Source organism: Prionailurus viverrinus, chromosome A1 (genome assembly GCF_022837055.1).
Source record: "Prionailurus viverrinus isolate Anna chromosome A1, UM_Priviv_1.0, whole genome shotgun sequence".
Taxonomy (NCBI): domain Eukaryota; kingdom Metazoa; phylum Chordata; class Mammalia; order Carnivora; family Felidae; genus Prionailurus; species Prionailurus viverrinus.
In genome coordinates this window covers 196941407-196956605 of record NC_062561.1, presented here as the reverse complement: position 1 = coordinate 196956605, position 15199 = coordinate 196941407, and the positions used below count along the sequence as shown (strand labels likewise).

Here is a 15199-nt window from a genome sequence, read left to right as displayed (position 1 = left end):
AATCACAAGGGCAGGTCTTCAGAGTTAATAGTGCCCTCCATGCCCATGACCTTGCTTGACCCACTCTAATGTCTGAAGGGCAGGGATGACTGCTCCCATTTCACAGCTGAAGGCATGGAAACTTAGTGCAAGTGGCCCAACATCACACAGGAAGTTAGTGGTGAGGCCGGACTAGAATACAGAATCCAACTGCTGTTGTTTTCCTTCCAGATCCATTCTGCTTCCTCTACTGCTCCCTGAGATCCCAGTGACACCACCAATCACTGGGCATGTGACCTCACTTGCATCAACCAGAGTAGAAGCCAAGATTTTGGCGGAACGCCTAGGAAGAAGGAACAGAGGTGCTAGCTGGTAGGACAGACACCAGCCGTCCTACTGTCTATGACGAGGAGAAACGGTCTGTGAGAGTGAAGCTACCACAGAGGATAGACAACCAAGTTGGGCAGAGATAAGAGGCCACATACCATTATTTGAGTCCCTGGACTCAGCCATGTCTAAAACCAGATGGGAGGCCTCTACCTTTCAGTTATAGGAGCCAACACCCCCTTTGGTGTTCATGCTAGTTTGAACCGGGCGTGGGAAGGGCTCGGCCAAGGAGCTATAGCCAAGCCATTTGGGCTTGTGAGGAGCACCTGTGTCCCCCCACCACCTGCAGACTAGACCCCATCTCGTCGGTGCCCACACCATACCTCCATGGCCTTCTTCAACTGCTTGGCATCGTAATGGGCCGGTGGCATCATGAGCCCCAGAATCAGCCTCGCCAGGTCTCCAGAGATCTCCGACTTCAGGTCAGCCATCAAGTCCTACAAAAGGCAGGGCCGAGGTCACGCCAACATCAGCACTTGCTCACATGTGACCCAGGATAGGGAGGAGATATGGAATGAGGAAATGGGGGCTCCATGTGAATGCAGGGGATAGAGGGAGACTGTGTCTGTCTTTGCTGCTGTTTGTCTTTGTTTACTATTTAGAGGACGCTAAAGAGGGCAGGATAAAAAAAAAAAAAACAGCAGGAAGACCCACTCTCCTTGGAGGCAAGGAGGCGGGCAAGGAAAGGGACATGCCAAAGGACATCGTTTCCATCCCGGGGGAAAGTCGCCAGCATGACACCAAGGCACAATAATCATTGACGCTCAGCCTTGGGGCTTTGAAGCCTCTGGAGCTCCTAGATCCAGAAAATGCTACATGAAAACAACTCATGTCCTTCATCTCTGCCCCCAGGTACCAATCACAAGGAAGCGGGGGATGGAGAGAATGTGTTGCAGGCAGCCTGAAACCGATGTGGGAGATACTCCAAGAACACGGGAGCCACAGGGAGCCACAGGAGCCCCAGTGCCATGAAGACCCAGGTGCCCAACTGTGCAGAGCTGGCAGTGACAGGCCACGCCCCTGGGAGGAGGGAGGGTGTGGGCCCCGGGCCCCCCCGGCTGAAGCCTCACCCGGCCAAAGTGTGACTTGAAGGTCTGGCGGATCTGCTGCCGCTGGGCGTTGCTTCGGTGAGTGATGATGTCGATGATGGTGTCCTCATCAGTTCCTGAATCACCAAAGCCACACGGCTCAGAGGGAGTCCCGTGGCCCAGCTTCCCCACGTCCCCCCACGGATGGGCTGTCCCAATCTTAGGCAGGGTAGAAGCCTGGCTAGGGCCCCTGAGCACCTGCAGGAAGCCTGCCTCTGGCCCAAGCCACTGACTGCCCCAAGGTTCCTCCTGGCACTTCCATCTGTCTGCTCACTGGCTGAGAAAAAGACCCCCAGAGGAGCAGGGAGCCCTGGGTTGAGAGTCAGGGCCTCCAAGTTCCAGCCCTGGTTCTGGCAACGGCTGAGCAGGTCTTGGCCCCTTTCTGAGGCTCAATTTCCACACCTATCCCCTGAAGAGCCCGGAATAGTTACTAGGGGATCCTTCTAGCCTGGCAATCTAAATCCCACGGGGACCCCATGTCCCTCCTCTTCAACTCCCTGGAAACTGGAGCCCAAGTCCTTCTAACCACAGCAAGTTGACTCTGGGAGACATCAGGATACCACCTCAAGCCTCTCAGATTAATGCCTTGGACCTCAGACCTGGCACAGGACTCTACCTTTCACAAGTGCTTTTATACCTGTCATCTTACAGTCCTAGCTGTGCTCGGTAGATATTATCATTCCCAGGAAACAAATGAAGATGAGGCCCAGAAGGGAGAGAACTTAAGCCAAGGCCCCTGGGAGGTGCCGTTAGACGGACTGGGGGGAGAAAGGACAGTAGCCAGATTCTGGATGCTCTGTGCCTGCTGGCCTTTCTGAGAACAGGGCATCTGTCCAGAGTGGTTCTTCCCACGCGTTCCAAATGGAGAATGCGATGTGATAACCAGCAGAGGGCGCTCTCAGCCCAGAACTGGGACTCTTGGATCAATGGGTCCACATCTCTTCTTTTACACATGGCGGGGAGGGGGTGGACACTTGGAGGGGTTGAAGGACTTGCCTAAAGTTACAGAGTGAGTCTAAGGCAAAGCCAGTGGGAGAACCCAGGCTTTATAACCTCGTACTTTCTTCTGCACTAGAAAGGGCTTGTGCCAAGTTCCTTACAAACCTCCTCACTCCCCTGCTCCCTATACTCAGGGAGCCAGGAGTCTCCTCTGGAGGTTAGAGACTTACATAAAATTTGCCTCACTCTATGGACCCTCCTTTGAGGCCTGAGCTCTTACTCCTGCCTGGCCCGCTGCCAAACCTGCCATGCCCGCTGCCCCAGAGGCCAGCCTGCCCCCTTCGTGCCCCCTTACCAAGTCCCTTCATGGCCTTCCGCAGCGCTTTGGCATCTGCATCAGGGTTGAAGTTATCAGCTGGACGCACAGTTCCCTTCAGCTGCAAGAAGCAGAAAGAGACTCAGCAGGTGTCTGCAGGCCCCCCTGGGGGCCAAGCCACTAGAGGAGCATGCAAGGGAAGGGAGGCTTTCCCCACGAGCCCCAAACCAAGCAGCTTGGGGGGAGAGAGGCAGGGGTGAAGGCACAGCAGACAGGCCCCTGCCCTACAGCTGAGAAAGAGAGAGGAGGAGAGACAGACCCAGGCCTGGGAGCAGGGCAAGTGCTGGTCAAGGGAAAAGTGGCCAGCTTCCTGCCCCAGGAAGTCAGCTCTGTCCTAGCTCCACTGGGGCCTCCCCAGTCCCTTAGAACTGTGCCCTGTCCCCAAGGCCCTCCTGCCTCTTCAAGAGTCCCTCCCTGTGAAAAGGCAACCAAAATATCCTGAAATACCAGAACAGAATCTCCCAAATTTCAGTCACTCCTAAGTGAGGTTCCTGATGTCATATTTGCATACATCCTATGTTATTTCTTCATATTTTTATGTAATTCAACTTTTCTGCTTTACTTAAATGCGTTCATCTTTAAGTACATTGAAATACTCCTAAAGGGCAAGGAGTTTTGTTCATTTTGTTCTTGGAGATATCCGAAGTATCCACAACAGAAGTAAGCACTCAAAAAATATTTGCTGAATGAATGAAAATAACTTTACACCGCTCTCATGAAGAGGAAATTGGTATGATGTGCCATAAACAGATGATAAGCCATGAAAATAAATGTAAGAAAGAGAAAACCACGACGTTGTCAAACATCACCAAATTTAACGAGACGCCGTTGCTCGCCAAAAGCTCTGAACTTGAAGCCGGCTCTCTAAGTTGTTTGTGAAAAAGGAAAGCTGGGGAGTGTGGCACCCAATGGGGCCTCTCTGACAAAATGAGTTGCGTTGATGAAGTCGAAAAGGAGTAACGCTCTCACTCCGTGAGGTTCAGTCTTATTTAATGCCACGGAGGCTCCCCACCTCCACACTAATTCATTTCTTATATAATTTAAGGTCACCTGCAATGACAGCTCTTGCCTTGTAATTTGGGAAATGCTGTTCTAGAGCATCAGAGCTCAAGAGCCCTGGGAAGGCACTGAGCTTGCTGTGTTTAACACCTCATTCTAAACATGGAGACAGAGGCCCAGAAAGAGGGGGCTTGGTAGGTGAGTAACAGATCACAAGGTTCCAAACGTTTTCACGTGGACCAAGTGTTACCAGGGCCTGGAACGGTTTTCCCCAAGTACTTCTGTGGACCTTGGGTCTCCGGGTGGTCAGAACAACCTCGAATCGTCCTGTGCCCCTCCAGGTGCCCCTCTGTTCTGTTTTCATGCCTCCAAAGGCCAACTGTCTGCCCCAGGATGAGACAGGCCTCTCCACACAACCAGATATGTCTCCATTCAGCAAGCCCTGTTAGTAGTTAGTGGGCCACAACGCTTCCCAGTGTGTTAGAAGTTAATGCAGGAATCAGATGCCCACACCAGAAACTCATCACTCCTAGAAGACAAGGAAGCTTCAGATGTGGGAAACCAATGTCTCAGGTTGGCCACCAGGGGGCGGCTGGGTGCCAAACAGAGCAGCAGGAAGGTGCGAGCAGAAGAGTCCAAGCTTGTGGTCAACAGGTCAAGCAGGAGGTGGGGAGGGTCTGACCTCTACTCGGGCCACTGCACTAAGCTCCCACATCTGATAGGCCACCTGCGCTGCCTCCGGGAAGAACTGGCCAGCAGCACTGGAATGGAGGGGGTTGGGGAGAGGACAGGAGGGAACGTCATCGTGGGCAAGGCTCCACACACACAACACACAGCCACGTACACACACATACGCCGACACAGGCTTTAAGTAAATCTGTTTGGCTCCACCTTCTCTCTAGCCTCATCCATTCAGAGTCCTCTCCCCCATTTCTGAAAACCTTCTACCCTCTCTTGAGACCCCCTGCAATGCTGGTTCTGCCCAGCAGCCTTCCTGGCCCCAAGTTCCCAGCGGGATGGGATTTCTCGAATCCTCTGACCTCCCCTTTCTTCCTTATAACTTGAGTGATTTCTGTCCAAGTCTCCCATTTCAAACAAGTCCATGACCAGCTTATGGCCATGTCACCTCTTTATCGCCTCCTATAAAGCACCTGCGTATATCAAGGGCTCAGTAAATGTCTGTTGAACTGAAATCAACCCCCAAGGCACTTGTCAGAGGTTAATAGGAGGTTCTCCTATTCCTCACTTAACTGGATCCTTATAAGCCCTGGGAGGGAAAATCAGAGTACCTACAGCTCCCTTCCTAGCACACAAATCTGGTCAAGTCAAGCCCAACTTAATCTCTTCAATGGCTCCCACCACCCCGGGGAGAGGTTCCTATGCCAGGAGGAGGCCCACAGGTCCCGCCCACCTCTCAGCCTCTTCTCTTCCCTGGCACTCTGCAAAAGTGTGGCCTCGGTTACAGAAACGAACCAGGCTACCCCTGCACATCACTAGGCCTTTCCTCCACCCACTCTCCTTCAGACCCTGTCTTCACCTCCTCCTCTTCCTCACTTTCCTCCTTGGGCCTCTCTGCCTCATTACCTCCAGGAGCCTCCCCCAGGATGGGCTAGTGCCCTGATCTGTGCATTCATAGACATGTATACTTTCCCCATCCCGAGACCACCCTGCACTGGTCTGTGTACGTCGCCGGGCTGTGGGCCTCACCGGTCCTTCCCCGCAATGCCTGCTCACAGAGGGTACTTGTCACAAGTACGATGAACAAATGAGTACGCAGAGCAGGCACCTGTATGTTTTCCATTTAACAGCTGATGAAACAGAAAGGCAGCTATGAAGTAGCAGGGCCTGGACCCTCACATTCTGGCTTCCAGTCCACACCCCCAGACTGACTTTCCAAGGTCACAAGAGCAGACATCTCCACGTCTGGGAGAGTACATTCACGTTCACACACACAGACAGACTTTCACCTGTGCGCTGTTCCTGGCACCGAGGAAGCCCCACGCTCATCCAATCCATCCATCCATCAGGATGAGGGCTGGGGAGTCCAGGCCTGCCACCCCCCGAGGCCACTCCCTCCAGCCTGGGGCCAAGGAGACACTTACTCATCGTCACCCCCACATAGCTTCAGCAGAGCCCTCTTGTACTCGCCAGAGGTATCGTTCTGGGGAGAAAGAGACAAAGGTTACCTCTCACTCACTCCTGGGCTCCCCTTGGACTAGGAGGGAAGGTTCTACACGGGCCCGGATAGGGGAAGGCTGAACATTTATTCATAGCAGCCCCGACTCTACCCCTGTCCGGGGGTAGTGGCTAAGACCACCAAACAGTGGTAATGCTGGCACGTATTTAACAACCTAGTCTCTGGGAACAAAAGCAAAAAAGCCCCGATTTGTAACAACTGCCAATTTCTGTGTGTAAATACTTCCAACAAGGGATGCTTTCGAGCCATCAGCAGATTTCACTGAACGTGAAGATGCTCGCTGCTCTCCCAAGCCGGTGAAAGCTGGCCCCCGAGCCCCACTATCCCCAGATAATCCCCAGCCCAGCCCTTCCAACTGAAATACTCCAAGAAAATAGGGCTCTATGAGCAAAAACACCGGGAAATGCCAAAACCGAACAAATAGATGTAGCCTATTTTATATCCCTCCCGGAGCTTCATAACGGGACTTGACATGGTAAAAGGCCGTGAGAAGTTCTGAAATAAACCAACGTGCTTATCTTTACTTAAACTAGTTTTTTCCAAACATTTCTCATGGCACATTTTTGCACGTAATACCTATAAAACTCCTCTTTGGAAATATACTTTGGGGAACGTAGCTGGACCTCATAAAAGCTTGATCTCACTCGTCCACAAAAAGAAAACAACCCAGCTCTCTCTCTCTCTCTCTCTCTCTCTCTCTCTCTCTCTCTCGGCCAAGTCTCATGGGCTAGACCCCCCCCAGTCATTACAAATCACCTGGCCTGGGGCCAAGCATTCTCCCCCTTGGAGCCTGACCTCTCCCTGCCTTTGGGATAGAGTCCTCACCCTTAATTCAGCCTGCATGCCCTTCCTGACCCAGTCCCGCCTTCCTCTGGAGCTTTGGGACTCAAGTACCACCAGACGCTTGCTTCTCTATCGAATTGCTTTCCATTCCCTGAATGCGCCACGAGGCAGGGGCTCCTGGAATCCCCAAGAGACTCCTAGCTCTCTGGGACGGCTCTTTTCTCCTGGGAGTGGCTCTCGAGCCCTCTGCTCCTCTCCGTACCCCCCGTTAGCTCCGCTCACCTTGATCATGCTATACAGGGACTTTTCGTACTTGGTCCGGAATATCTCCCGAATGTCCAGCATGTCTAGCTCACTACGGGAGACCATGATGCGGATCAGGGTGTTGTCCCGGGTCCCCAGGCCCTGGAAAACAAATGGGTTTGGGGGACAGGGATGTGAGCGGAGGCTCAAGTGCAAACAGCCCCCAGCTTAGGTGAAAATACCATGGTCATGATGAGACATTAAAAGGAAGAACAAAAGAAGCAAAATACTGCCACTCTCCCTGAAGCTCCCCACGTGTCCATCCTGCTTCGATGTTCCCTCCCCAAACATCAGCCCCATTCTTGGTTTTCCTTATCATTTTACCATAACTTTGCAACTCTAAGCATATACTGTTTAGGTCTGTACATCTCGGAACTATGTAAATACACCACTGTCCATTCATTTCTCCTGGTACTCCTGACGGACACTGGGTTGTTTCTCATTCTTTCCTAATATGGCCAGTACTGACACGAACAGTCTCATGAATGCATGCACACAGGAGCCATCTCTCCCCGGCTGAGCTGCCAGGCTTTACTCTGGCACAATGAAAGACAGTGAACGGGCTACAGTTCACTTGCCCTTGTGGGCTGGACACACAGGGCTGGGAAGGCCTGAGTTCCCGGGGCCTTGGGTCTGTGGCATCTGGCCACAAATGACTACATTCATGCACCCTGCTGTGCTATGGAATTGTCATCAGTTGCTGTGTGTCCTCTGCACAAACTCGTGGGAATCACTGTTCTCAGGTACACATCCAGAGTAGAATTGCTGGGTCACTGGGATAAACATCACGAGCCTTAGCAGACAAGAACAAGTATCTTCCAGAGTGGTCTAGCCTACGTACACTGGTTAATTAGTCATTTTGGTTAATTAAGATTTTTTCAGAGTGTGGGTTTCCAGCCCATCTGGCTGACGGATCATGTGCAGGCTGTCATGACACCCTGTGGTCAATCAGGAAGTTAGAGTAGGTATTTGGGTGGGAAGGTGCATGACCGGACAGCATCCCAGGTTCGGGAGCTCACCTGGGAAGAGTGCCCATCACTCTCTCCTGTGTCCAATCCCCTGAAGGCTCCTTGGCCAGTGGGCCCCAAAGACTTGTCAAAGAATCTCTACAGTCCCATGGGGATGGGTATAGATCCCCCCACCCCCACCCCAGCTGGTTCCCACCAACCCCACCACACACCTTCATGGCCTTGAATAGCCTTTCAGCAAAATACTCTGGGGTGCTCCGGATACACTTCACTGAGAGGAGGGAGGAAGAGGCAGAGTTATTCTGGCGGTCTCCGGGTCAGGGTGGCCTGACCCCCTCTTTGTTTTTACTCCCTGGGGACTCCCAAGTGCAAACCCAGGAAGAACCAGGCTCCTGATAACCTGAGGCCCCACCCATTTTTAACGCAAACCCAGAGCATAACGAAATCAGGAAATAGGGGCTGTTGAAACGTGGGACGTGCATCTCAAAAACCCACTTCATCTTTCTAGTCCTCTGGGGTTTTGCAGGCAAACTGAGCCAGGTGGGGGGGGGGGGTAGCATCTGGGGTGGAACTGGGAAAGATGTTTCTTTAGCCTCCGCTGCAGAGAGGTACTGGCAGCTACATCACTTTGGATCTTGCTGACAGGGCAGGCTAGAGGCTGACTGCCTGAAACAGACTTGGTAGGGGCAGCTCTGTGCAAGAAGATAGCCTGGGGATACAGCTCTCCCCCCTCCAAAACGCACATACTACCTACCCTAGGTGCAGACATAGCGACTCCTGCAATGTCCAGCTTCTAAGGGCCTCTGGGTCAGGCAGTCCATCCTTCCTGCCCCCATTTATCAGATGAGGACACTGACACCCAGAGAGGACAGTGACTTGCTCCAAGTCAACGGCAGATCTGGGAGAAGCCCCTGGGTTTGAACCCTGACTCCACCACCAACTAGCCAGCTCCTGGCACGCCCCATGCTCAGAGTACCCCCCAAGTCATTACAAAACCACTCTCTGGCAAGTGACACGACCTCCGTGAGATGTGGTTTCCTCATTTGTGAAATGGAGATAATGCCCACTCCTGGGTCTTTCTTCAAGATTAAACACTCAGTGCAGCGCCCAGCACACCGTATATGCTCTATGCCAAGTCCGCCCTCCCGCTGGTTATTTCCCCAGGCTCAGCGTTCTCTCTCACCCTCCCACACACACCGGGGGACGGAGTGGCAGGAAGTCCGGGCCTGAGGCTCCCCTCCCTGCCTCCATGTGCTCTGGCCAGCCTTCAGAATCCATCGCCCATCCGACTTTCTCCTTCCTGCCTCCATACCACATAACCCCCCTTTTTCATTCTTGGCCCCCTGTTCCTGGGCCAGAATCCCAGAATCCAGCAAAGCCCCTAGGAATGCAAGGTCAGGACGTACCCACAGCCAGCATCAGCTTCTCAAAGTCCCCGGACAGCTCCCCTCGGATGCTGGCTTCAATCGGCTTCCCCGTGGTCTTTAGATACTCATCAAACACTGAGTCAGAGAGACAAGGATGTTGAGAGTTTCCCATAACACTGAGAAGAACCCAAGACCTCAGGAGGGGAGGGCGCTGTGGCCAGGACTTGAGTGCCCAACATGAAGGTAGGGCTGGTATCTGAGGAGCTAGCTGGCAGGAGGCCTGGCACACCACCGGCCACTGTGCACTCATGCCGTGTATGAAGTGAGACTACATATACTTCACTCCAGCATGAGGACAGAATTGGTACTCAGAAGGAAAGGTTGAGCGTCCTGTTAAGGACTTTGCTGAGGGACTATACAGACCACCATCTAATAAAACTGGAACTAGTACTTGAGTTGTAGATGAAGTAGCTATTGTGCTCTATTAGGAGAAAAGGAAAAAAGAATGGAATTCCAGGCACAACCCTAAGGGACCAGCTGTAGGTCTTTCTTCTCTGGAACTTACCCAAACGAAGATGCTGCTTGCTGCGATTTCCCAAAATGTAAATGAACTGGGCTTCATCTGTTCCCCATTTCAGTTCCCCTGCCTCGTACAGGTCCTGAAAGGAAAGAGGAAGGGCTTCATTGAAAGAGGAGAGAACTCCCTGGCCAAGCCAATCAACTGCTGCTGGATCCCTGATCATACCAGTAATTGGTAGCCTCAGGACCTTTGCATACACCTGTATACCTTCTTCTCTTTCTGGGAGAACTACTCAACCTTCAAGCCCCAGAGTAAATGTCCCATTTGTTCTCAAAGTACTTCCTGATATCCCCAAAGCAGAGTTCTCTTTCCTCCCCTCCTTCCCACTTCTAGGCTCCTACAGTTTTCTGCTTCTCTATAGCTTTGCTCCACTGTGTATTATAACGATATATATGTAATGATATATCCATAGAGAAGGTGTTTGTATGCCTGTCTCTCCCAACACTGTCTGATTTTGTTCACGAGTGATTCCCCAGTGCTTGGCCGAGTGTCTGACACATAGTAGGTGTTCAATAAATATTAATTAACTGAACAAATGAATGAATGAATGACAAAAGCTCCAAAATATATCTCACCAACTTTGTATACATTGTGTGCCTTTGAAAGATAATAAATCCTTTCTTCAACAACGTGCTATAAAAATGCTGGCCGTGAACTGGTTATTTCTGGTGTTTCATGCACATTGCTTCACCTGGGACCCTTCCCCGGATCCCCAACCTCCCCTCTCTTGGGGCTCCCTTGCTGTGCCTCCCTTGGTGCTGGTTTACCTGGACATCCTGCTGCACCAAATCCTCGCTCACCACATCGTCTGCCTCCCTGGTTCCCTGGGCAGAGACATGGGTACATGAGGTTCAAATACCAGAGCCAGGGACGGTGGGGAGGGGAAGGCCTGGATGCCAGGGGTGGAAACAGGGAGGGTGGTGGCCCAGAAGTGTCCTGGAGCAGTAACTTACGGCTGCCACTTCATCAAAGCCAAAGCACCTACTTGGTGAAAGGGAATCGTAGGGTCCCGCCCACTGGCTTTTCCCTTTATCCTCAGAGCTGGGATGGAAGAGGAGAGTCGGGGCAATGACCAAGGTCCCTCCAGGTGTCCCATCCCAGAGCAAGCAAGGGCCTGTACTGAGAACAGGACCCCACACAAGTCCCGGTATGGCTCACGATGCCCTCCAACAATGATACTGCAGGGGTAAAGAGTCTGCACGTCTGCGTTCTACTGAGGGCTCCCATAACTTAACCCAAAGAACTCACCAGTGAGGATCTGAGACTTCGACCCTGAGATCCGAGCTCACAAGCAGTGAAGGCACCAAATCCTACTGGTGCTTCTGCTGCTCTGCCCACGCTCTGTGTCCCATCCGAAAAAGGACAATACTCCCAGGGGACAGGGCCCAGCCTTACTGGACATCTTAGTTACGTGGGCACAGGTCAGACCTACTGCTTAACTCCTCTTCACCCCTGGATTGTGCATCTCAGGATCCCAAAGCCCTTGCTTCTCTTGGGGACTGAGCTTAAGAAGACAGAGCACCCACATTTACAATCCATGCCGCCACACTGCCCACCGGCTGTTAGATGCTGGGGAGGAGTTGGAGCTCTCCTCTCCAGAACAAGTGGCTTTGAACATGGGGGCAAAGGTCACACTTTCCTACTCCTGATGTTCCTGACCGTTCCCCAGCTGCTTCATATCGGATACGGATTGCTATGGCAACGGAGAAAAAGCCTGGTGGCAGCCATGGTAGAATGTGTTACGGGAAGGGACGAGGTGAAAGAAACAAAGAAGTGGCTGAATTTCTATATAAAACTTCCTAAAAGTTTGGTCCCTGGAGCTGGGCTTCAAACTTCTCAATACCTGTCCCCACAGAGCCTGTGGTCACAGAGACTTCCAGGCAGCCGGGCAGGTGAAGGTGGGGCAGTGGAGCGGGACATGTTTTCTAGCCCCCTGCCGTCACAGAGAACACAAGCCTGCTGTTGCCAGAACTTTCAGTTATTCAAAAGAATGTAGAAATCTGGCTTTTGAGCAAAAGCTCCCTATTTTTAAATGTTAGCAACTAACTCAAAGCATTTTTTTTTTTTTTTTAAAACACATTGTCGGGGCGCCTGGGTGGCCCAGTCGGTTGAGCGTCCGACTTCAGCTCAGGTCATGATCTCACAGTCTGTGAGTTTGAGCCCCGCATTGGGCTCTGTGCTGACAGCTGAGAGCCTGCAACCTGCTTCGGATTCTGTGTCTCCCTCTCTCTCTGCCCCTCCCCACTCTCTCTCTCTCTCAAAATGAATAAACATTTAAAAAAAATTTTTAAACACATTGTATGGGAAAACCAACAGAAAAAAAAAACCTTGGCAGATTGAAGTGGGCTGTGGACACCATCTGCAGCCTCTTCATGGTCCCTTTTTAAGTACTCGTGGGTGGGAGGCAGGGGTGGCGGGGGTTGGCTGTGGGAGATGCAATGCAGGCAGCCCCAGAAAGGCCACATCTCTGCTGGCGACACAGGGACGTGCCAGCCGTGTCAAACACAGCTGGGAAAACAATGGCAGGAGAGAGGCCTGGAGAGGAGTGGGAGGGGCGAGAGAGAGGGTGGGGAGAGGAAGGCCATAGGAGAGAATATTTCTGGGCACAAAAGAGAAGGGACGTGAGACAGAGAAATGCGGGTCGTCTTCTCGCTTCTACAAACCGAGGACAACAGAGCAGTCCCCTGGATGCTCAGATTCTATACCCACAGGAGCCAGAGAGAACCCATCTCAAATTCGAGGATAAAAGGGCAGCTGGGGGAGGGAGCGGCCACAGCTTATGAGGACTTTATACCTGAGGAGCCACCAAGGAGCCCCTCACAGACCACCCTGTCTGGGGCAACAGGCCGAAGGTGCCCACAGCCCTCTGCCTGCACTCTGGTAGAGAGCTCCAGGGAGGGCCCCCACGTAGACCAACCTGGAGCAGGACCACGAGCATCTTCTGGAAGTGGCCAGAGGTGTCGCCAATGATGTCAGCCTCCAGGTCTCGCTCGTAGGCTGCAGGGAAGGAACACAAGTTCTAGTCCCATCCCCATGAGACCTCAGGGATCCATTATCCAAGACGATCAGATATTTGTTACAAATCCCAAAACCTAGTCTCCATGATGGCCGTGGAAAGACCCAGGATGTATCTTTCACAGTGCTTTGTACTGACCCTGACACACTGAGATGGAATCTGCCCACTTCCCTTATCCCCACCTGTGCCATCTACCCAGGGTACCATGGCTGCTCACCTGGACGGTGGCTACAGCCTTCTAACTGTTCCCTCCTGCTTCTGCTCCCCTCACCCTCCAATCCACAGCAACAAAGGTGACTCTTGAAGCCCTCTCTGATCATGAGCTCCCCTGCTTCCCACTATTCTTGGAATAAAACACTGCCTCCTCTTGGCCTGCAAGGCCCCATGTGACCCTGTCCTGCTCTCGACCCTTCTGGCCTCACACTGGCTACCAGAATTAATTCTGCCCCAGGGCCTTTGGACTTGCTGTTCCCTTTGCCTGCAGGATCTTCTCCCCTCTCCTTCCACAACAGGTTCCTTCTTTCTCATTTCCTCCCAAAACACGCTTTCCCTGACCACTTGTCTGGAGCAGGTCCTCCCCAATTAAAGTCTGATTCTTTTTTTTTTTTTAATTTTTTTTTTCAACGTTTATTTATTTTTGGGACAGAGAGAGACAGAGCATGAACGGGGGAGGGGCAGAGAGAGAGGGAGACACAGAATCGGAAGCAGGCTCCAGGCTCTGAGCCATCAGCCCAGAGCCTGACGCGGGGCTCGAACTCACCGACCATGAGATCGTGACCTGGCTGAAGTCGGACGCTTAACCGACTGCGCCACCCAGGCGCCCCTAAAGTCTGATTCTTGTTACCTCGTTTGTTTCCTTCATAACACTTAACCACAATGTGTCATCACCGTGTTTACCTGTGTCTCGTCTGTATCCCTTGTCACCTTGTTAGTCTGCGAGTTCTAGGGGGCAAGGATGACATGGGTTTTGCCCTCCCACCATATCCTGAGAACCTAGAGCAGTGCTGCACAGGGCAGCTATTTATGAGCGGGTGAGATGATGGACAGATCAGAGGGAAAGAGGAAAGCAGGTGGATGGAGAGTCTTAGGGCCCCACCCTTGCAATTACCCTCACTGCCTATCTGAAAGTGCTGAACGGCCCCTTCGGCCCATCTCACCATCTTTGTATGCTGCCACCAGCTGGTGGATCTGCTCATTGGTCCGAGAAGCCAAGATCTCAATGAGGCACTTCTCGTCAGTGCCGATGCCCTGGGAGAAGAGAAGGGACACAGGCGTCGGGGCTGGGCACTTCTCGTCAGTGCCGATGCCCCGGGAGAAGACAAGGGACACAGGCGCCAGGGCTGGGATGGGAGGCCACCACCAGCCATGGGCTGGGTTCCTGGAGTGGCCAGAGCTATGACGTTCCCAGCAGGGAATGTCAGGGTGGTCCTACCATAGCTCTTGGTCACCAGACTGGAGCCGCTTGCTGCCCTGAGCATCAAAAGACATAGATTCTAGTCCTGCCTCTGCCAGCAGCTTGCTTTGTGACCTCTCATTAAGAAACTGTCTTTCTGGGCCTCGGTTTTCCCATCTGTAAAATGGAAAAGACGCCAGGTGCTCTGCCAAACTCCTCAGGATATTGAAGGCCATCTCTCACATCGCTGAACTTACCAACATATGAAGTGCGTTCATGCTGGATAGCTTATCCGAGGCAAAGATGACAGCGCTTTACACACTGTAAAGTGCCAGGTGCACTTAAGGGCTTTGATCCTTCCCTGCTTGCTGGGGGGGCTACCCGCTCCTTCGACCACACCAAGCTGCCCCTCCCATCCTGAACACACCTCCGCCACCGCTCCTGACGTTTCTTACCCGGCCCAGAAGAACCTTCTCACTCCAATCAACCAAATCCTCCCCAGGCTTCTGGGCACAACTTGATCTCTCATTTTCTGTGACGCCCCCTCAAGTCACCCTGGGCCTGCCCTCCTGACCTCCTTTAGTATTCTCCTGGCCTTTGGGTATTGAGTGTAATTTGTCTTCACGTCCCTGTGTCCTGCTTCCTCGGGGCTGTAAGCTGCTGGGTTGGGGCCCAGGCCAAGGGCCTGCCTGACGAGGTCTGCCTCCCACCGACATCTGTCCCACTCTGTCCATCTGGAGGAGACTGTGGCGCCCCTCTGGGATGGGGTTTGAGCAAGCGGTCTCCTGCAGCAGGGCACCCTGCTGGCGGGTACAGGGCTCATG

At 52.7% G+C, this 15199-nt stretch overlaps 1 protein-coding gene across 3 annotated transcripts in view; it reads right to left on the bottom strand.

Annotated features, from left to right (window-relative positions):
* The window catches only part of ANXA6 (annexin A6), a 48949-nt gene that overhangs the window by 16583 nt on the left and 17167 nt on the right, over positions 1-15199 (bottom strand). For 2 of the 3 annotated variants that reach the window (XM_047872866.1, XM_047872876.1), the window contains exons 6-17: positions 14140-14230; positions 12884-12963; positions 10734-10790; positions 9952-10045; positions 9426-9521; positions 8232-8290; positions 7031-7153; positions 5871-5929; positions 4451-4529; positions 2749-2830; positions 1437-1531; positions 690-803 (exon numbers count right to left, since the gene is read on the bottom strand). In XM_047872866.1, coding sequence (XP_047728822.1) covers positions 690-803; positions 1437-1531; positions 2749-2830; positions 4451-4529; positions 5871-5929; positions 7031-7153; positions 8232-8290; positions 9426-9521; positions 9952-10045; positions 10734-10790; positions 12884-12963; positions 14140-14230 — 1029 coding nt within the window. Of the gene's footprint in view, positions 1-689; positions 804-1436; positions 1532-2748; positions 2831-4450; positions 4530-5870; positions 5930-7030; positions 7154-8231; positions 8291-9425; positions 9522-9951; positions 10046-10733; positions 10791-12883; positions 12964-14139; positions 14231-14414; positions 14896-15199 lie in introns of those variants that run through there. The other variant, XM_047872884.1, reaches the window with a different exon arrangement.